Source organism: Aedes albopictus, chromosome 2 (assembly GCF_035046485.1).
Source record: "Aedes albopictus strain Foshan chromosome 2, AalbF5, whole genome shotgun sequence".
Lineage (NCBI taxonomy): Eukaryota > Metazoa > Arthropoda > Insecta > Diptera > Culicidae > Aedes > Aedes albopictus.
This window is the reverse complement of record NC_085137.1, coordinates 478,501,371-478,525,342: the sequence shown is the minus strand read 5'-3', so window position 1 is coordinate 478,525,342 and position 23,972 is coordinate 478,501,371. Positions and strand designations below refer to the sequence as shown.

The window sequence follows — 23,972 nt, the reverse complement described above, 5'->3', positions numbered from 1 at the left end:
TGATTTGGATTTTCTTTTCTCAGTTATACTTCTTCACGGTGGAGTTCGGTCTGTGCCGTCAGAAAGATGGCACATTCAAAGTGTACGGAGCGGGGCTACTTTCGTCGGTGGCCGAACTGCAACATGCGATCACCACTACGGACAAGATTAAGAAATTCGACCCGGATGAAACGTGCAAAGAGGAGTGTATCATAACGGCGTACCAGAATGCCTACTACTACACGGATTCGTTCGAGGAGGCCAAAGAAAAAATGAGGTAATATGGGCAGAATGAGTGTCTACTAACTACAGGGGTTCTAGTGTTAATAAGGCGTTCATCGTGGCGGTGCTTCCACCTTTCAAACTTTTCGAACGAAACGGGATTTTCTATGTGTCTTTGATAGATTCAGTTTAAAAGTTAACCAAAAAAGATGCAAAACAAGAAAAAATCCAAATTCCCGTTACAGAGCGTTTGCCGAAAACATCCAACGACCGTTCGGAGTGCGCTACAACCCGTACACGCAAACCGTGGACGTGCTGAGCAACGCTAAGAAGATCACGGCTTTGGTGAGCGAACTACGAGGCGATCTGAGCATCGTTTCGTCGGCGCTGAAAAAAGTCTCGGCCATGGACGACAACCTGGACGTGGAGTCGATCGAGAAGCTACTGTCCAGCAGTTTGCACGTCAGTTGTTATGGATGTTAGAACAGCTGGTTGGTTAGTTTGGTTCTTGATAGAATGTTTTTTCCTCCTTGCAGGTATGCGACAAGAGTCCCAATTCGGAAAGTTCCGATTCCTCCGGCAAGGCGACCACTCCAAACCAGTAATAGCATGCATTCCATGATGCAGTGCAACCGTTTTACTCTTGATGTATAAAAACTTGTACCAATAATGGAATTAATACCAATGTTGAACCGGGATCAAATTACCAAACCAGACAATGTCTAATAAAAATCATTCTTGATGTGGTATAACTTCTTTGAAATCCTTAGTTCCGAAATGTTCATTGTTCCATATTATCTCAGAATCTAATTATTCTTATTATTCCATCTCACAATTGGAGTTTCTTCAGTGTTGTCAACAAAACTCCTCCCTTAATATTTTTTTCACAAAATATATCTGAAATTCAGTACTTCAGCAGCAATTCTTCTAGAGATTCCTCCAAGAATGTTCTTAGAATGTTTTCCTTCGCATATTTTTTTGGATTTTTCCTTACGATTATGTCCTGGGGCATCGCCAGAAATTCCTTTAAGGGATCTTTCGGGATTTTTTTCCGGAAATTGCCTAAAAAGAGAATTCTGGTCGGATTTACTAGAATGATTTAAGCCAGAATTCCTCTGAAGATTTCTCCAGGTTGACTGCATTCCTGTTCATGTTTATCTGTAAACGTTTCCAGAGAATGTTGAGGAATTTTGACCAGTAATTTTTCTCGGGTGATCTTGAGGAGTTTCTCAGGAAATTTCTCGAAAGATTTTTCTTGAAACTAGCCCACAGGTTTCTTAAAAAATTCATACACGCAGAAAAATAAATTGTAAACACAATTCAATTCTAGTTCAAATCAATCGATTTTACAGTTTGCTATAGCGACAAACTGATTTCTAGTTTAAACTGAACTGTTCCATTGTTAGACAATACACATATTTTCATTTGTCGATATTTTTGACTGTTTGTTTGACTAAACTGAGATTTGGTAGTTTCAACATAAAATAAGGGATTGTTTTAAACGGCAGGTCCTCCGGCAGCTCGGAAATCAATTTTTGGCAGGGTACGAAAAACGGATCACGCCGAAAAACAAACGCTTTGTCCTAAGCGGTGCTTGTTGGTAACAAGGGCGCTCCGCAACAAACGCATGTCAGGCGATGAGAGCAATAAAACAAACATCGCTTGCCGTGCCTGTGCTGATATTTCGGCTTTTCTGCTGAAATTTTCGACCCACATTATCGAATTCATAAGCATTTGGACGAAATAAGACTTTGCAAACCTCAGAGTCGAGTTTCAGTTGCAAAACAATGCGAAAATCCCGATGTGAATAGAACGAGACAAATATTCCTACCGTTTTTGTTGTGAACAAACTCGGGAGCGATTTTGTCATTATCTGTTAACGAAAAAACAAAGCGTTGTTGCCGTGCCTTCTTTGTTGCCTATTTTTCGCTTGCGGTGGCATATTCTGCGTACACTGATTTTTAGACACTCGACAAGCGGATGGAAAGCAGAACATAAAAAAGGCAACCCAGGCGGTGATGGTTTTACTACACCTTCCTCGTTGTGGTGAAATTGGGGGTATGAATTTAAAAGATGTTTGAGTGCTTCCAGGTCATGTTTGTGGTCCCCATTTTGTAGAAATATAGGAAGATTTTAACGTTATATGGAATGATGGTGCCTAGTTGTTTTTATCGATGAACTTAAAGTTAGAACAAAGTAATATATTTTTGGAATAAACAAAATCTCAGTTTGAAAATCATCCGTGCGTTCTATTGTTTTAAACTAGCGTCATTTTCTGCGTATTCAGAAGCTCTTGGGATTCATTCAGGGATTGCTACAGAAGTTTTTGCGTGTATTCTTTCACGTGTTTATTCAAACATTGCTGAAGGTATTCCTTGAAGCATATCATTAGATTTTTCTCCAGAAATTTTTCTATGGGATTCTAGATATTTCTAAAAATTTCAGGAGAAATTCTGCTAGGAATGCTCTAGGGGTTTCTCCTGGAATTCCTCCGAGATTTATATAAAATATACTATTTCAGAGGAATTTTCTTCATAAAGATTCTGTGATCCTTCCAGAGATTCTTTCTTGTTGGTTTTTATCAAGCGGTTCTATCAAATATGATGTCATATATTCGCCCTTTTCACATGTAGCTCTTCCTTTGTCCATTCCAAATTTTTGAAATTTGCCTAACGCGTAGACCTTGGCCCTAACAGTATAATTTGTTTATAGACAAGCCCTCAGCGATCCTTCCAGAAAAAAAATCCGAGGATGCTTCAGAAATTTCTCTAAAGATTCTCTCAGCGGTTCCTGCAGATATTACGCCAGAATTTATTCCTTGATTTTTCAATGAATTTTTCAAGAAATTCTTATATGTTTACCTGCACAGTAGTTCTCCAAAAAATGCCCATAGATTTTATAATTATCGGAGTGATTCTCACGACTTTTTCAGAGTAACACTAACAATTCCTCTGGACTACCGCGGTGTTGCCATAAAGAAAAGGACAATCGAGCAGTCTTGTCCTATTTTCTGCATTTAAGGAACGTTTCTGAATGGAGTCGAGCGAAAAGAGTAACTCAGAATGGTTCCGTATCCCAATCCCTAACCCTACAAGAATTCCTCTAGAAGTATCTCCAGGAATTCTTTCGAAGATTCCCCAAGAAAACCCCACAAGAATCCCTAGGATATTTATTAGGGATTATTTCAAGGAGTACAACAGTACCTTTCTTTGCGATTTCTATCTACATTTATTTTTTAAATTAATTCATTCAAAAGTATATCTACAGATTTCTCCTGCCAATAATTTTTCATGCATTGAAATTACCTCTGAAGTTCCTCCAGAAGTTTCTAAAGCTATCTTGAGGAGTTGTTTCCGATATTATTCCAAGTATTTATCCAGGAATTTCTCCAAAGTTGACTCATGAATTTTTCCAGGATCCCCCCCCAGAAAAGTTTCAAAAACTTCTTCTATGAATCTTCAAGGGCGTCGCCAGGAGTTTTTGAAAGTTTTTTTTTCATACAATCCTAAACGATTTCTTTAAAGTCCTTCAGGAAATCTTTCAAGGTTTCTTCCAGTATTGATATGTGAAATTTCTAGAAGAACTTCTCAAAAAAACCCTCGGAGAAATTTCTAAAACAAATCCTGTAGAAATCTTTAAAGGATCCCAGGAGACATTTCTGACGGAACTGCAGGAAAAATTAAAAAAATGTGTAGGATTAACAAAAAATCCGAGAATTTTCTCAAAAATTCTATGGCAGAACTTCTTGAAATTACTGAAGGAAACTCTAAAACTCTGTAGAAATTTCTGGAGATATTTTTGAAGGGGTCCCTGATAGTTTTTCTTAAGAAAACTCCAAAATTCTTGGGAATCTATAGAATTACTGTAGAATTACCACTATGTACTGTTTCTCTAAAATAAGACCTGAAGAAATACCACCAAAATTCTTGAGGTGATACTAGAAGGAATTTCTAAAGAACTTCCTGAAGAAATATGTAGATGAACTCTTCAGGAAACCCTTGGTAAAATTCAAAAAAAAATGTTTTTTGATGAATTCTCAGGAAAATTTTTAGAAAATATTTTATTAATTTTTTGTGGATTTTCCGAGAGCATTCCTGTAGTAATATAGTGACTATTTCGTAAGTAATTCCTGTGGGAATACCTTGCAAGGCTTCTGTAAAGAACCCTAGAAAAAACTCTATTAAATATTTCCAAAGGAGTTCCTGCAGAAATTCCTAGGAAATGTTTCTGAATTCCTTGGCGAATCCGCGGAAAAAATCTTTGATTTATCGGTAGATTACAAACTGAAGAAAATTCTGGAGAAATACGCGGAGGAAATCCTGAAGGAATCTCTGTATAAGCTCCTGTAGGAATCTCTGGGAAAATTTCTGCCTGAGTTACTTGAATTAACCACTGCAGGATTTTTCGGAAATTTCTAGCCACATTTTTATGGGAATATTCAATGGAATCTCTATAGCAATTCCTGAACAAATCCCTGGTGATGTATAGTTTTCTGAAGGTCCCCACAAGAAACCACTGGAAGAATTTAAGGAAGAATCCTTGAAATAATTTCTGAAGGATTCCAAGGAAAGTTTCATAAAAAGTACTTTTGTTAATTTCAAGGATTATCTCTAGAAAACAAAGGAAGAAATTATAAAGGAAACTATGAATTTTCTGAACAAAATCCCCGGAAGAATTTTTCAAGGAACTCTCAGATAAATCTCCGATGAGGTATTTTGTAAAAACTGCATGGAACAATCACGAATAGCTTTATATATAATCCTTTTATACGTTTCTGACTGAAACACTAAGGAATGCAAGGCATTTGAAAGTATTTTTTTTTTGAAATATCTCAAAAATAGCCAGTGAAATATCTGAACTGGTTCTTGTAAGCTACTACAGAAATTCCTGGAGAAAATTTTCGAAGAATTTTTAGAGGAATCTTCCAAGAAATAACTGGAAGGATCTCGAAAGGATCTCCTGGATGAGTCTTCTGGAGAAATTCCAGAAGCAACTGCTGGAAGATTTTTTGATCAAATTCTTGAGAAAATCCCGGAAGGATTTTCTGAAGGAATTTCAGAAGAAAATCCAGGAGGAAACCTGGGATTTCTTAGGTGAGGAATCCATCTGGAATTTCTCAGGTAGTTTCTTAGGCTCAAAATGAGAAATTCTCCAGGAGTGTCTTCTGAGATGCTCCAAAAGTTCTCTCTGAGATTCTATCAGGTGTTCCATCTGTGATTCATCTTGGAGTTTCTTTGTAGGTTTCGGAGCTTCTTCTGGGATTCCTTCTTTAGAATTCCTCCTTTTGATATTTTTTCAGGTACTCTTTCTGGGATTCATCCAGATGCTCCTTTTAGGATTCCTCCTGTTTATTTTAGATTTACTAGGAATTACATCTCGGATTACTGAACAAATGAGTTGTTTCTCACATTTCTCTTGAAGTTCCTTCCGGGAGTCCTCAAGGAGATCTTTTTCTTTCTTCTGAGGAACTCTTTCTAAGACTCTATTAAGAGTTAATTCACAGGAAGGCATTCCTCGAGGTATCTCGGGGCACGTGAAGGAATTTCGATACTTCTGGAAGGATATCAGGGAGAATCTTTTCGGGAATCTTAGAAGTATTACAGTGAGAATCTCGAAACGAACTTCTGGAGGAATCTAGGAACAAAATCTTGAAGGAATCCTTGGAGAAATTTCCGAATGCATTCCTTGAGGAATCCTGGAACTTCCAAAAGAATCTCAGAAGGAATTCTTGGAACAATTTCGAAAGGACTCTCTAGAGAAATCTCTGAAGGAGTACCAGTTCTGAAAATGACATTTCGACATATAGGGGGTGGCCAAAAAGTTTGGGATAGGCAATTTTTTTTTCTCTCACAAAAAAGTTCAACAAGCTGTAACTTTTCATAGAGTGCATCAAAAATTATCAAATTTTGACTGTTTGTCAACCTATTATATGTGCATCATTGGTACAGATTTGGGATCCATTGGTTAATCTTTCGCAAAGCTAGAACCGTTTTCATAAAACAATATTTTCAGACAGCTTATTTTTGAACTGTCATACCTCAGAAACCGGTGAACCGAATTGAATGAAATTTTGAACGTTCATCAACAATATATTAATGCTTTACAAGCTATCAAAACATAGATACTTTTTGAATGTTTAAAAAAGTTATCATAGATGGACACTTTTTTAATATTTCTCTAAAAAATGTATTTTCTACTTTTGTTCTCAAGATATCTCTGGAAGGAAGAACACATTTAGTAATTTCTGTGTGATATTGTAAATTTGACTTATTTTCCTCTATATGGGTGAAAATGTCAAACCGGTACAACTTTATTCGCCGTGAGAAAATATTACATTTTATAATGTCGCATCAAGTATCAATATATTGTTGATAAACGTTAAAAAATTTCATTCAATTTGGTTTACTGGTTTCGGAGATATGGCAGTTCAAAAATTGGTAGTGTAAAAAGCAGTGTTTTACGAGAACAGTTCTAGTTTCGCCGCAGATTGACCAATCGAGCCCAAATTAGTATCAATGATGCACATATAATAGGTTGACAAACAGTCAAAATTTGATAGTTTTTGATGCACTCTATGAAAAGTTATAGCATGTTGAACTTTTTGTGAGAGAAAAAAAAGTTGCCTTTCCCAAACATTTTGGCCACCCCCTGTATAACGTATAAATTCAACCACCTACAGCTCATTTTAGAAGCTTAACCTGAGAATATGGTATATGAAAAACTTGTGCGGCCAGTTCTACAAGAAAGTCACTGTAAAAACTACTCTTTTTGCCTTTCTCGTACACTAAGTGTACTGGAAAGGCTATATGTTCACTCTAAAAACGACTTTTTGATAGAAAGCTCGGAGGGTCGCATCACATATACCAATCAACTCAGTTCGACGAATTGAGCAAATGTCTGTATGGGTGTATGTATGTGTATGTGTGTATGTGTGTGTGTATGTGTGTATGTATGTCTGTGTACAAAAAAAGGTCACATCACTTTTTTGTACTAAACCTCAACCGATTTTAATGACCGATGGTTCATTCGACGCGTAATCTGGTCCCATTGTTTCCTATTGAAAATGGTTCGGATCGGTACAGCCGTTCCGGAGTTATGGCCATTTAGGTGTTCCGGACCGGTACCTCAGGAAGGGGCCAGATATGAAAACGCTACAAGCCCATCCATGCGACACATCAAACTACGGCATTTTCGATAACTTGATGAACGGTAAGCAGAAAAATGGTCTCAGACCATATCTGAACCGGTAGTGTCCCGGAGCCGGTTCAGGGTGTCCCGCCGGAAGTGGCCAAACATAAAAGTGCACTAAACCCATGCATGCGGCATATCAAACCGCAGCTTTTTCGATACCCTGATGAACAGTAAGAAGAAATACATTCTCAGACCATATCGGAACCGGTAGTATTCCGGAACCGGTTCCAGATGTCCCGCTGGAGGTGGCCAAGTATAAAAGTTAACCAAACCCATGCATGCGACATATCAAATAGTGGCTTTTTTGACATCCTGAGGAAAGGTAAGCAGGAAAATATTCTCAGACCATATTTGAACCGGTTGTCTTCCGGAACCGGTTCCGGGTGTTCCGCCGGAAGTGGCCAAATATAAAATTGAACTAAAACCATGCATGTGACATATCAAACCGCGGCTTTTTCGATAACCTGATGAACAGTATGCAGGAAAGCATTCTCAGAACATATCGGAACCAGTAGTGTTCCGAAACCGGTTCCAGATGTCCCGCTGGAGGTGGCCAAGTATAAAAGTTAACCAAACCCATGCATGCGACATATCAAATAGTGGCTTTTTTGATATCCTGATGAACAGTCAGCAGGAAAATATTCTCATACCATATGTATCTGAACCGGTAGTGATCCGGAACCGGCTTCGGGTGTCCCGCCGGAAATGGCCTAACAAAAAAGTGAACCAAACCCATGCGACAAATCAAATCGCGGATTTTTAGGTATCTTAGGTATTTTAGGCAAAAAAAAAAAGTTTCCGGCCATATTTGGAACAACCGGTAGTATTCCTCACCGATTAAGGGTGCCCCATCGGAAATGGTCAAATGTAAAGGAGAACCATTCCCATAAATAGCTGTTTTGGTAACCTGATGAACGGTTAACAAGAGAAACAATCATAGACCACACTTTGGAAAACCAATACTGTGCCGAAACCGGTTCCAGGTGCTCCGCCGGAAGTGGTCAAATGTAGAACGGAACCAAACGCATGCACACCGCGCATTAAATATCGGCTTTTTAGATGACGCGCAGAACGGTCAGCAAGAAAAGTCTCAGGCCACTTTAAGACTACCGGTAGTGTACCGGAACCACTTACGAGTGTCTCGCCGGAACTGGCGAAATGCACAAATAAGTGTTTGACAGTACATCAAATAGCAGCTTTTTTGAATACACGATGATCGATTCGTAAGAACATAGCCTCAGACCATATTTTAGACAACCGGTAGTGTCCCGAAACCAGTTCTGGGTGTCCCACTGGAAGTGGTCAAATGTAAAAGTGATCTATACCCACCCATGCATGAGATAAATCAAATCGTGTTTTTTTTGGGTATCCTAATGAACGTTAGCATGAAATAGTCTCAGACTATATTTGGGAGACCCGGTGTGCTCCGGAACCTGTTCCGGTACCGCATCCAAAGTAACCAAATGTAACATGCAACATATTACATCACGGCTTTTTGAATAACCCGAGGAACGGTTAACTAGAAAATAGGCTCACACCACATTACAGACTACCTTAGGGTTGCACAACCAGCGTTTGGTGCTTCGCCGGAACTATGAAAGTAAATAAAACCAATGCAAGCGATAAATATGTGTAAGAGAACAAAATCTTACAAATTAAACCCACATACAAACAGACGTCGCACTATACTCACTACCTATCGCTCTTGTTTTCGGTCAATAAGATATAGCCCAAATGTTCAGAAAAAAAAAATTGTGATCTGTGATTGTGTAAAGAGTTTTAGCTTAGCTTGTTAGTATCGTCTTGATATTGATCAGCCTCCAGTGTTAGTGAAGGTGCTCAACAAAGTGCTCAAGCAGTCAACTGAGAAGTCTGATATTTTTCAGCCCTGCTTATACGTTGAACATAACGTCGGACTATGTGCAATCAATAAGTTTTAAGTCAATTCAAAGATGTCTGATAAAATGCTTGCTTTTCTATAAAAATATTCGGCTTCAGAAACACTTTTTACTTACGTTGCCGGAAAGATTGTGAGAACATGTTCGTCGAGAAAGGCACTATCACCACTAGGTGGATTAATTTGGGTTTTTGAATATTCAAACTACTTTTTCGGACTTTCTTCGAAAAATGCCAATTGAAAGTCACCTTGAACATCATTTGGCATTTTTTGTTAGTAGTCCACGACATTTACTTTAAATATGCATCAAAGCAATTTTTCTTGTAGAACATATCTTAAGTTTTTCATATATCATTTCTCAAGTTCAGCTTCTAAAATGAGGTGGTTGAATTTTGATATGTCAAAATGACAATTTCAGAACTGCTTGCAAGAGTCCTGGATAAAACCTATTATGGAATTTCAGAAAAAAAAAACTCCTGGAACAATCCCAGAGAGAATTCCTGAAGAATTCTCAGAAAACATTTCTGGATGAATTTCGTGAATAATTGCCCAGAAAAATAAAGAATGATGTAAGTGCCTGCTGAATAAACGAAGAAATAAATTCCTAGAGAAACCCCCGGTAGAATTCCTGGCGAAATTCCAGAACGTATTCCTGAAGAAATTTCCAGCGGAATCCCAGAAGGAATATTAACGACGTAGTATGGCAGGATTCCAGAATAATTCCTCCAATTTCATTGATGGTTTGCCTAGACTTCAGGTGAAATGTCTTCCCCCAAATCTCATGATTCGGGTTTATCAAGGAATAATTTATATTGTTTTGTCCGATGACCATGCAATCTTAAAACATATGGGGAGCCAGAAGTTGGATCACCTGGATAGTGCTCATAACGTAGGCCTGATTTTTTTTTTCTAAACAAATCAGCTTCATTTTTGGTCATCTCAGAACCCCCCTCCCCCCTCGTAGACTTTTGTCCATACAAAATTTTCGAAATTTGTATGGAGCGTAGACTTTGGCCAGACCCTACCTCCCCCCCCTAAGAGTCTACGTAGTTTATGGACAGCCCCTTAATCGTATGAGCCCAAATGGTTCTACTCCCTACTCCAGCGCGTAGTTATTGTTAATAAATGTTTAACCAAAATCTACATTTTGAAATTATAATTCAAATGTCTGATGAAAGTTGATTCTTCACATCATTATGGTTAAGCCATACGAAAATTTGATCAATTACTAAAACTATTTTGTGACCAATTCATGAATTATGTTTTCTTTGTGTCGAATCTTCAGAGATGCTTACACTTGGGTTTTACCGCCGCAGGCAGAATAAGCTGATATTTTTCCATTTCGGATCGTCCGTCCGTTATCCAGGTCTCAGCTTTGCCTACCCACTTTTAGTGGTTTTCCCCCTTCTACCTTGCAGATTTGTTACCTCCGAAAATATACCTGGTTCGCCATACACTATAAAATACTGATCGCCAGTGAATTTCACTGGCAGAATCAAAAAGGGATAGTCAAGATTCTGTCCATTGGCGCTAGCCGTCTCTCGCAGTACGCCCATTACTGCGTTAGATGGCTAGCTATCTCTGATATGTTTGGTGTGCTTTCAAACATTCTTGGTTTTAAAGCGGTGCTATTTACATATTTACATATCATACAGGTGCGTTAGTTATGGTTAACGAAGCCATTTCTCCAATCGCACAGACAGACTACCCCCGGCGTTGGGTAATTCGGATAATTATATAAAACAACAACCGATCGTGACAGTTCTATCGATGCACGGAAGATCATCTGCGAGCAAATGGGCTGTACCAATTCGGCGCCAAGAACAATTGGCGCGGCGAGGAGCAATGCGGTAACTTTCTCACAGTGGGAATGTCGATGATTCGGATGTTGATCATGTATTTGCAAGTTATGTAATTAATAAAGATTTACCTAGATTCCTTCAGAAAAAATCTACTACGATCTTGAATTATTTACGGAGAAAATATCACAGTCATTAGTAGTGCGAACGAATGCTTGAGAAGTCCCAAAAAAAAATGACCACGTGGTTTATGGACAGCCCCTAACACATACGATCAATAGATATACAATTGACTGAGCTAGATGTTAAAACTGCCTAAAATGGGACTCATGCTCTGTTGTTTTTTTTTGTTTGCTTAAAATTTCTAAACCACTTTGAGTGACTTTATCACAGCAAATATCCAGGCACGCAATTGCAGACGATGTACCATTTTTCGAAAGTAGGGTCTGGGACCATTTGGGCAGGAGTACCTATTCTGGGCACTTGCTGCTATAACTCAGTCAATTTTGAACCGATTGACTTGATTTTTGAAACACGATTGGCAAGGCGCAATATCTAGCTATGTTCAAAAATTCAAGTCAATCGGTTTGAAATTGGCTGAGTTATAGTAGCAAGTGCCCAAAATAGGTGCTCCTGCCCAAATGGTCCCAGACCCTAATTTCACTTGGTTACATCGTTTTTCAACTGTTATCAAGTTAACCATGCACTGCACACCTTGCTTGGCACCGGAAAGTGTCCACAAAATCGTTCCAACAGATACCTAGAAGCAGTATTGGGATTGTAACATAAGGCTGAATTTCAAAAGGCTGAATGCACAAAAAGCTGAATACGAAAGGCTGAAACCAAGAAAGTGTAACATAAGGCTGAAATTACAAAAGGTTGAAAACTGAAAAGGCTGAAAATACGAAAATGCGTTGTAGAACTTCTTTCTTTTCTTGGAGTAACGCCCGAACTGAGATCGAGACTGCTTCTCAGCTTTGGCATATCGTGTAACAGGTACAAAGATATTCAATGCCATAGGGAGTCAAGAACATTTTCATAATGAAAAGTTGTTGGTCCGAACGCGAATCGTACGCGTAACCCTCAGCTTGGGCCCTAACTGAGCTTATAGTGAAAATGCTAATGTAACACAAAATGGAACTAATAATATTCATATCATTAATTTATCCTTCTTTAAACATGAGCCATTCTTTCGAGTCATGTTGTATTGGAGATTGTTGTCATTACGGCTTCTAAAGCAATATCATCAGAGATTTCCCTTATTTGAAATTCGTACATATGTGCTATTCAGTGGCGTAGCCAGAAATTGTCTCTGGGAGGGGTTTTCAACGGCAAATGGTACCTTGTTTGATTTGACACTTACATTTTGTAAACAGTAATGAGCAATTGTATCCGTAGCTTCAAAATAGCGGCGCAGCCGAAAAATTTTTTTGTTGCAAAGCGCTTTATACTGAAAATTTGTTCCACAAATTTTGGCTCTGGGGGGGGTTTTAACCCTAAAACCCCCCCCGTGGCTACGCCAGTACTGCTATTTATTTGAAAAATACTGTCTTAGTTATGTAGGCGTTCCATAATCCATAGCATTATGATCAGTCGTAAAACTTTCCGATTCCAAAAATGACTTATTTTGGCCAACCATGAACTAGGGACGGTAGGACGGTCAATCGTCAAGCTCAAGCAAAACCAGTGCGAGTGCCACGACTGGGTAATCGACCAACAAGCAAATTTTCAAATAGATCGTAAAATCAATGAAGGTATGTAATTATTTCCAATTGGAGTGATGTTTGTCTGAGTTGTTAGTGTTGAGGTTGGCCTTTAGACTTGTGCGTTTGAAAACTAGTCGAATCACTATTTCAGCTTTATGTTATTTCAGCCTTTTGATGCATTCAGCCTTCTGAAATTTCAGCCTTTTGTTATTTCAGCCTTTCGTAATTCAGCCTTTTGTACGTAACCCGCAGTATTACATGTATTTGAAATTTCAAAAATTCACGGAAAATTACCATTCTGTCAAATATGTGGGGTGAATGATTACATTCAGATCAGACTTTTTGATTTGTTAGCGAACACTATAGTTGCAACTTGGTTAGCAAAAATAATTGGTTGTGATATTTTCTCCGTAAATGATCAATTCATTAAAGCATTTTTTTTCTGTTGAAGTCTGGGTAGATCTTTATTATTTACATTCCTTGTACATGAATAACAACCAAAATGCTAACATTACCATGGTGAGAAAATTACTGCATTGGTCTCCGTAGCGCCTATTGTTCTTCGCGTCGAATTGGTTCTGCAGATGATGCTGTTCCGTCCATCGTTGTTGCTACATGTGTATAATAACCCGAAATACCCAAACGCCCGGTAGTCTGTTCCATTTGTCAACTGATTAAAAGGGCTTCGTTAGCCACAACTAATGCAGGAATATACAGTACTGTATATTGAAAAGCCCCCTCTCAACCAAAAATATACAAAGAGAGAAAACATATCAGAATCAGCAGCTTTGCCCCCACCGCAAGCTCCTGATCATAGCTGGCTGATCTTAATCAGCTGATCAAGCCAAAAAGTACCGATGGACATAAACTTTGACTAATTCCTTTTTGTTTCTGCCACTGAAATTCACTGGCGATCACTATTTTATAGTATTGCAATTCAGGTACAGTGTATCAAACAACTGTCCGTACAGCAAATTTTTTGTCAAAATAATTTTTCATTCAAATGTTTTTAACTTTTTTATGCGTCAATCAAAACCGCTGAAATTTTGACCAATCATGACCCAAATATTAAAGCTCCATTGATAAAATTTTGAGCGAGATCGAATAAGTTTTCTGAAAGTTATAGAACTTTTAGTAAAACTTATAAAATTTTTGAACACATTTTTAAAACATTATATCTCAATATGTACTCGATGATTTTTTTTTTCATTTTTTTATGTGTTACATGTTAAACCTAAGGCTTTCACATGCAGCTATGTTTGAGGTTTTATATTTACTACTAAAAATATGAAAAATGTGCTTATGTAGCTGACGATGTTTAAAAATTTACTATATTTTGCACATATAATCTGCCAAACGTTTTCCACCAATAAAAGTGCATTGACTGAACGAAAAATCCATAGGACCTACTCTTCATATGTAGTTTAGTAGGTCCTGTATAAAAATATTACATTAAGAGAGTTTAAAAAAGTTTAAAACACTTGGCACTTTTATTGATCAAAATATGATAAATTTCCAAATGACACTCTGAGAATATTCAGATTTTTCATATTTTTTGTAGTGTATATAAAACTTCAAACGAAGCTGCATATGAAAGCCTTAGGTATAAGCTGTAATACAAAAAAAATTGAAAAAGTTTCATCAAGTTCATATTGAGATATAATGTTTTGAAAATGTGTTCAAAAATCTTATGAGTTTTACTGAAACTTTCAGAAAACTTATTCGATCTCGCTCAAAATTTTACCAATGGAGCTTTAATATATAGGTTATAATTGGTCAAAATTTCAGCGTTTTTGATTGACGTATATGTAACCTGCGTGTTACAATTAACCCAGTTTGTCTAGTTTCGTCACTGCGTGTACTCTGAGTAGTTTGTATATAGTCCGTTGTTGATACTCAGAGTAATGTTTTTGTTTTGAATTGGCAACATACACCACCACTGACGTGATGAACAATTTATTTTAATTTGTTTATTTCATGTTTGATTTTATTTGGTGTTAGGTTTTTCCATTTTAATATGTTAGGTAGTAAATTATAGTTTAGATTTAGATAGGTTTTTAAATGAAGTTAGGTCCCATTCTCCTCCGTTGCAAAGAAAGCGGCGCAACATAACAGCATAACAAGTCGAGCACGGTGGTAGGAGATGGCGGCAAGGTGGTGTGCGATATTTTGGACGGAGGATGACATTTTGAAAAAAGGCAGATCGTTTTGTACTGTGAAAGAGCCCGGGCGCGAATTTCGACTCCGCTATTCAGTGAGCACCAGTGAAGAGAATTGTCAGACAAAAAAGGCACAAAACAAGCAACAAAGAAGGTGCGACGATTACTCTTTATCCCTACTGGTAACAGATAATGACATGATCTCGAAATTTTTTGTTGCAGACAAAACGGAAGCTGAATTTGTTGCGTACTTTTCAACTCGTGAATAATCAATTATTGCTAACCCAAAGTCGAAACTGTTTGATGATAGAGCATCACCAGAGTTGCAGTGTTTACCGACTCGAAGTTACCGTTCGAAAATCGCAATGCAAGGCTCAAAAATCTCTTAACTAGTGGTGTACGATGTTAATCCCATTATTTTCAAGTTGGGACAAACTTATGTCGCATGGGTTTGTTTGTCGCAACAAATACAGGTTGCGACATTGTCATTATTGTTGCGCGATGGTTGAATTTTGATTCACTGGTGAGCACCGTTTGCGTGAAATTCGAGTGAGTGATACCTGGAAGGTTGTCCCCAGGTCGCCGGGAGTGACTGGTGCCTGAAAGTTCCCCGGAAAGCGCGCCGTCCCGCGGTCGAAAACAGTGCAGTGAACGGGTATTGGGTCGCCGCTATTGGGAAGCTAATCAACAAGGATCTTTTCGCTTCCCGCGGCTAACCACCAAGGACCCAGAAAATACCCACCGTCCTTACTGTGGAGGCTCAGCCAATTGAGTATCTCGCCTCCCCAGTTAACAGTCAAGAAGGACGAAGTTGGTTGGTACAAAGGGGCGTACCAACCAAGGTAAGAAACTGCGGTTTCTGCCGGTACTATCCACGGCGAGTGGGTAGTACGGTGAATACCACCAGCGTCGCTAGGGGGGGTCCGACAAAGGAGTTTATCTCCTCCCCCTAGCCAAAAGCCAAGGACCGTCGCTTCAGCGGCGAATTAGCCCAACCCGAAGAAGAGGAAGGTGAAGAAGCAGAAGTGGAAGAAGAAGAAGGACGAGGAAGCTCCGCATCTCCCGTGCGGGAGCGAACGCCACCACCGTGCTGAAAGGGCCCCAACGAGTGTCGACGAGCCAGTGACCAGTGACGTAGCGAGGAGGAGAAAATAAGGTCAGAAGTAGAATAGAAGTTTAAAATTGAAATATTTCTTCCTTTTTCCAATTACACAGCGCAACATTTTTTTGTCTCAAGAGCAAACTTATGTGTCTCCGAAGGATTTTGGGCCGCTGAATCCGAATCCGGGCTCAGATTTGCTCTAACACGTCACAATTTTGAGCTATACCTCAATTTATAGGGCAAAATATGCGATTTTGGGCTTTTTTGACAGCAGGCCATTAAGCAAGGAAATATTTTTATTAAGCAATCAAAACGTTAATTGGTCAATTAACATCTAAATTAACGACTCATGCAAAATATTTCGTTTAACCTAATCAAATTTGATAGATTTTAGCATTTAAAGTTAGTATGAAAACTTGCATGCAACTTTTGGAGGGTGACTTGTATGGGAAATATCGTACCTAACATAAATCGCTTAAAACCATCAAATTTGATTAGGTAAAACGAAATATTTTGCATGAGTCGTTAATTTAGATTTTAATTGACCAATTAACCTTTTGATTGCTTAAAAAAATATTTCCTTGCTTAATGAGTTGCTGTCAAAAAAGCCCAAAATCGCATATTTTGCCCTATAAATTGAGGTATAGCTCAAAATTGTGACGTGTTAGAGCAAATCTGAGCCCGGATTCGGATTCAGCGGCCCAAAATCCTTCGGAGACACATAAGTTTGCTCTTGAGACAGACAAAAAGTAAATTTTTGTTACGCTGTGTTATCACCCATCCGAAATCCAAAGTTTATTGGAAGTACCCTGCTCCGAGCCGCCCTGCCGGGCTATAGCAGGTAAGGGCTAGAAAGTTATTCCTGCAATAAAAAAGTTATAAACATTTTAATGAAAAATTATTTTCACCAAGAAATTACTGTACGGACATTTGTTTGATACACTGTATATTTTCGTAGGTAACAAATCTACAAAGTTAAAGTACGAACACGACTAGAAGTGGGTAGGCAAAGCATAAACGTAAACGTCCAAGATAGGGGAATCCGGAGGAGAAAATTACTAGCACAATTTGTTTGGAACAAAAATAAAAAGAAAATCGAAGGTAAGGGAAATATTATCAACTTTTCGTATGGGGGTACAAACATTTTTGCAAAAAATGTCGAAAAGAACCTAGAGGTACAATTGGGACTAATAAAGCAAAAGCTCTCATGTGATTCACTCAGAGGCGTCATTAAAAGAAGGCGGAAGCTAGGAAATAATGCTTAAGTTTCAAAAGATGTTGACGATGCGAATTGGTGTGCTTTTACGATAATAATGAAACACTACAAATATACATTAAAATATAACGAAACAAGTTATAGTGGAACATTATAAAGGCGTAATAAAATAGGACAACCAGTGCTGAAAATGTCGTTTCGACATATCTAAATTCAACCATCTTCAGTTCATTTTAGAAGCTGAACCTGAGAATATGATGTATGAACAACTTCTGCGGCTAGGCCAGATCCACAAGAAAGTTACGTAAAACCCGATCGTTTTCAAATAGGGTGACAATGGGTATTATCGGCAGGTTTGTTCTCTTCGTCATGGGGGTTTTTTGTCAGCCAAATTACCTGAAAGTTGGCCATATAACTCAGCTTAGTTGGGAAAGATTTGGGACCAAATCTGAGTTCAATAGGTGTCAAAAAAAACCCCAAAGACGAAGAGAACAAAACGGCCGAGAATAGGTAATTTCCCCTATTTAAGATTAAAGGACTACCATCGAAATAGGACAACACATACACTCCCGATCAAAAGTTTGGGGTCACCCCCTCAAAAACATGTCATTTTTTTAGGCTCATATCTTCGTCAATTTGCGTCCGATTTCAAAACCATAGGTCTCATTCAAAAGATGATAAGTCAAACAAACTTTGAACATGATTTAAAAGGAACTTTTTCAAAAAAAAAAAAAAAAATTGTATGTAAACTTAACCCAAAGTTGCCAAATTTTCTAAAAAATGAATATAAACTTACGGCAGTGTCGCTGGAAATTGGGTCGACCAAATTTTAAGATGAGAGTGGTAATATAACCCAATTTCTATTAGCTTTCAACTGCTTTTTACAGAACTTAGCTTAAAAATCTAGAAAAAAAAAGTTTTTTAGTAAATTAATCCTTGATGTCATCGACCAAAAGTTTGGGGTCACCCCTCAAAATGATGTATCGGCCAAAAGTTTGGGGTCACTATCGTAAAACATGGAAAAGTGATTTGTCGATATGTTTGTCATCTTTCATTCAATTTTAATTCTTCTTGGCTTATTTGAAACATAATGATCATTCATCATTGCATAGACATTGAACCACACATATTTATTGAAATTTACATACTAAAACTTAACGTAAAGTTGCCTCATTTTTTAAATGTGGTGAAATGTGTTAACTTTACGTAACATTTTAATATACAAAAATCGTTTAATACGTTAAGTTAAAGACATCAAACGTAAATTCAGTGAATTATCTTTGAAATGAGCCAAAAAGAATTAAAATTGAACTATAGATGACGAAGATATCATCAAATTACTTTTCCATGTTTTACGAAAGTGACCCCAAACTTTTGGCTGATACAGGTATGTTCCGTACCTGTACATCATATTGAGGGGTGACCCCAAACTTTTGGTCGATGTCATGAAGAATTAATTTACTTAATAACTTTTTTTCTAGATTTTTTAGCTAAGTTCTGTAAAAAGCAGTTGAAAGCTAATAGAAATTGGGTTATATTACCACTCTTATCTTAAAATTTGGTCTACCCAATTTCCAGCGACACTGCCGTAACTTTACATTCATTTTTTAGAAAATTTGGCAACTTTGGGTTAAGTTTACATACACAATTTTTCGAAAAAGTTTCTTTTAAATCATGTTCAAAGTTTCTTTGACTTATTATCTTTTGAATGAAACCTAGGGTTTTGAAATTGGACGCACATTGGCGGAGATATGGGCCCAAAAAATTATATGTTTTTGAGGGGTGAACCCAAATTTTTTGATCGGGAGTGTATGTACAAATAAAACACTGAACATACAGGAGATACTCAAAAGAACTGGGACAGGTAAAATCTGACTCGGGTTTCATTAGGAGACGTTTACATTTTGATGTCCCTGTTAGGGAACGATTCCTACATCTGATAATTGACTTTTGCCCGACATGACCTGAAAGTAGGCCATCAAAACCCAGCTTGCTAAGATCTCATAGTGCTCTATTAATCTAGAGCACTATAAATGTGCATTAAATTTGGGGAAAAGTTTACAAGTCCAAATAGTACATTTAACACAAAAATAAAACTTGCAATAGTGCTCTCATGAACAAAAACGCATAAAAAGAAGCATGGAGAGATTTAGAGTTAATGCAAACGTTTTAACAACAAATCAGATATGTGGCATCATATTGATGCTTTTAGTAGAAAGAGCAACATCTTCTACCACCTTCTAGTTTTCCACATGAAAGGGGCGGCTTTCGAAGCAGAAAATTACTAGCTCAATTTGCTTCGAATCAAAGGAAAAGGAACTATGATACCTGTTTTGTTGTTGAGTTGGTCATCCTTCATATGGTCGGCGTTAAGTCAGAGGGGACCAAGTAACAAAATTGACGAAAATTTGATTTTTAGGGCATTTGATTAAGAATTACTTAAGCTACTTGGAACATTCACCCAATTTTCATAATGTTACAATTAACGAGAGTTATATCACAATTTTCTTTTGATTGAACTGCAAAAATCGATAATAGTGTGCAGTCAGAGTGGACCATATGCTTGTTGTCAAGAGAGTTGAAAAAATGTGTATTGGTTAAAATCCAGTTTATCATCAAAATGTGATACGTTTCTAAATCGTATGACTCCCTAACGTATTTTCTGATGAATATTAATCAAGAAATCACGTGAAATTCCATTTTATTATGGTCAATATCGTATTTTACAGATCATCGTGTTAAAGCATATTGTGGCATTTCGCGTGCAGACAGAGTGGACCATGTGTCTCTAAGATAAAAAGTTGAAATTACCCTATTCTTCGTAATCCTTTCCAAATCAAAATATGTTTGTTTAGTAGCTGTTGGGCATCATATTGGAATGTACCAATACCCGTTTCATGAAGAAATTGATTTTACCGATTATTTAAGAATAGTGTACTTGGTTCACTCTGTCTGAACGAATTTTTGAAAAATGCCAGTCCTCTGAATACATTATGATGAACTGTGTAACTACAATATTTCAAAAACGTACCGAACTATGAAAATACATTCAAAAGTTGTTAGCTATTAAATGTTCAAGTTAAGAATTCTTAAATAGCTCATTAATTGACTACCCTTCATGTGATATTGAACTGTTGTACTTGGTCCACTCTGGCTGAACATAAAAATTGAAAATGGTAATCAACAGTGTAATAACAAAAATTTCAAATTTCAAACTTTCTGCTCACATTATACACTACTTCTATTAACTGTTGTCCTACTTGTGCATTATTTTTTCATCAAATATGTTAAAACTTGAGTGTGAACTGTAGTTGGTTGAAGATTTTCCAAAAACCGTTCAGTCAGAGTGGACTAAGTACAACCAATTACTTAGCAATTTCACGGTTTCAAGCTTTTTTTTACGTTTTTTTGTGATCAATACAGAGCGATGCTGCAATGGATAGTAATTAAGATTTATGGCAAAAAATCAAGAACATTTGTTGAAAATCTCAAAACTTATAGAGTTGCAAACTTTAAAGTCGTCTTTCTAGAAATTAAATAAAAGACACATGGTCCTCTCTGACTTAACGCCGAAAAAAAAAATCAATGGCACCCCATCAGATCAAAGCTTTTTTGATCCCATTTCGGGACCCAAATAAGTGTGCAAAATTTGGGCACGATAGGTTATGTCTACGTTTTGCGCAATGCGTTTGAAGTTTATATGTGATTTTACATGGGAAAACACACTTTTTTGCATTTCTCTCATGACAAGTTCGAATTTTTCTAAGACCATGTAATCGATAATGTGAAAACATAGCCTAGGGTGCCCTGGAAAACTTTGTCGAAGGACACGAAGTGATCTGATGCTTATGAAAACAGTTATAGCGTTGGCATTGCTTGACGAAACAGCATAATTTTGTTGCTATTGTTATTCCTTCGCATGTTAAAACATAAACACATGCATGCGGTTCGATGGTGATAACTATTTTCACAAGCATCGGATCGCTTTGCGGTCTTCGACAAAGTTTTTTAGAACATCATAGGCTTTCATTTAACAGTATCAGTTAAAAAGTTTCGGGTAAACTTTTTCAACTTATGACAAAAATGCAAAAAAGTATGTTTTCCCATACAAAATCCCATACAAATTTCAATTGCAATGCGTAAAGTGTAGACGCAACTGATCATGATCAAATTTTGCACAGATACTCAGGACCCGAAACGGAACCAAAAAAGCTTTGATCTCCCGATGACCCTCGCTAATATACATTCGATTTTAGTCGTAGTGTCAAAATAGCGGCGCAGCCGAAAAGATTTTTCGCCAGAAATCGTTATTCACTGAAAGTTTGTTCCGCAAATTCTGGTTCTGGGAGGGAGGGGTTAACCCTAAAACTCCCCCCTCCCGTGTCTACGCCAGTGACTAGGAGGTCCCATCAAAAGAAGGTGGGAAGTAGAGTGTGGTTTATGTTTCAAGAGATATTGATCATCAGAATTCACACCCACACTACGAGAATTTTCTATAGGGGTTTTTCCAGGATTTATCATCAAATTTTTGATGGAAGAAAGATTTTTGAAATATTTTTTAGAATGATTGCAGCAAGTATTACTCCAAAAAATTCTCCAAGTACCTATCCCTGTAGAATGTATTCATGTCCATGTGCATATTGCTCCAGAGATTCCTCACGAGATTTTTGCAGGAATTTCTTCAGAAACTTACCTAAGATCTTCTTCAGCATTAAAAAAAACTCAAAAGTTTCAATTGGGAACTATCTACGAGGAGTTTCTCCAGAAATTCAGCAGATTTAGTAAATACCAAAAGAGTTTTCCTTTAGAAATCCAGACATTTTATTAGCTCTTGCAGAAATTATTGTTGGAATTTCTTCAGAGATTCCTTCAGGTGTTACTCCATATAATCCGGGAGCCTCTCAGCCAATTAACTGTTGAAAGTTCTCAAGAGATTATTCTGGAACTTTTTCTCCAGGAGTATCTCCAAGATTTCTTAGATGATACTTGAGGAATTAGTCCCAAAATTCTCTCAGCAATTTCAGCAAAATTCCTTTTTATATTGTTTTTTGAGGATTTTTCAAGAAATTTGTCAATGAATATCTACAAAGAATTTTCCAATTCTTCAAAGGATTCTTTCAAAGTATGGTGTCTGTGTCTGCTTGCTAGACGATTGTGTTTGTTTTACCGCTCTATTGAAATAACGTTTTGCGTGCGTTTTACCGTTTGAATCGAACTTGTCGATTGATTGATTGGTGACTGTCGGCCTACATTACCAGTGCCCGTTGAAGTCAAATACGTTAATTGCTTGTTTGTGCCGAAATTGACTAAAAAAAATCTGTTCTGCTGGAATCTTCGTCAAAACCAGAGAGTAAAAAATTCGAAGATTGAAAGTGAAGATTGACATTCTCATTTTTTCATTCGTGTTCGGCCACATTCATTGTCAGCTGAATGCCTCTCTTTTTTCATTCAATTCTCTGTCACGAATATTTTTTTTCGCACGTCGTAAAATGTCCATTTTCTGTTAACAGACGCACAATCCGACTTAATGGACAAATAGAGAACATAATTAATATTCTAATTAACTACTATACACAAGTTTTGAGGTTAATGGAAGTATAATCGGGAGTTACGGTCCAGTTTTATTTCTCAGTGAATATTGTCAGTGACAGAAAAAATTCATTCACCAAAATGAATTTTATTTTGATCCCTCAGTTGAGAATCTTCAAAATTCACGTTGAATTTCACTCATTGAAAATGAAAATTTTAAACTCTGGTCAAAACAATAGCTATCATCATCATCGTTGTTATTTGCATCGGACTCTGTATGTGTAAATAGTTGCTACACGCCATCTACCATTGAATAGCGAAGTCTCGTTCAGAAATAGGGTGCGACAGAATGGAACCGAAATGCTGTGAATGCCGAAACGTTTTATCTGCTGGAGATATCTTGGTTGTGTGCGAAGTCTTCTGCGAAAGTATCCGTCGATTTTATGCAAAATGTGTCGGACTATCGGAAAGTGAAGCTGATTCATGCCTGAATAGAAGCATTATGTGGATGTGCGAAGACTGCCAAACCTTGATGGTAAATATGCGTTTCCGATCTACCGTTAATGCAGCGAGGGCGTTGGAGACTCCAGATGTTAAAGTGATTGATAGCATTCGAAGTGAAATTGCAAACTTGAGTGAAATGGTAAATCAGTTGAATGGAACGATCGGTACATCGAAAACTTCATTTCATGTTCCATCGAATGCTGCCTCGTGTGATGCATTATTATCACCTCCGAAAGATGTTTCACCACTATCATCGACGAAAATTGCACCCGATGTGTCAATGTCTACGGCTGACACATGTCCTGATGGACGTAACGAAACATTCAAACTCTACCTTTCGAACATTGCGGTTGACGTTAGCGAGGATGAAGTAAAACGAATGGTCAGCGATGCTCTTTGTGTGAATGAAATCTATGCGATCAACTGCCTCAAACCTACCTGGAAAGATGCTTCTTCACTGGACTTTATATCTTTTAAAGTTGAAATCGATAAAAGGTGTCGAGATAAAGCTTTGAACTCATTAACCTGGCCAAAAGGAATACGCTGCCGTGAATTCAAAGAGCACACCGAAACAACATGGCGTCCGGACCGTTTTATTCGATCTGATTAAAATGATTTTGAACGATTTTGATTTCCAATTTAAAATACGGCTTTCCACTTGATTGAAA

The 23,972-nt window shown here is 37.5% G+C and overlaps 1 protein-coding gene across 3 annotated transcripts in view; it reads left to right on the top strand.

Annotated features, from left to right (window-relative positions):
• LOC109413958 (tryptophan 5-hydroxylase 1) overlaps positions 1–958 on the top strand; it is a 58,672-nt gene extending 57,714 nt beyond the window's left edge. Inside the window, exons 7-9 of one of the 3 annotated variants that reach the window (XM_019687688.3) lie at positions 24–256; positions 447–679; positions 738–958. In XM_019687688.3, the coding sequence (XP_019543233.2) occupies positions 24–256; positions 447–679; positions 738–823 (552 nt within the window). In that variant the 3' untranslated portion in view covers positions 824–958. Of the gene's footprint in view, positions 1–23; positions 257–446; positions 680–716 lie in introns of all 3 variants that reach the window. The other 2 variants (XM_062854096.1, XM_019687689.3) reach the window with 2 other exon arrangements.
• Positions 959–23,972: the final 23,014 nt, after the last annotated feature.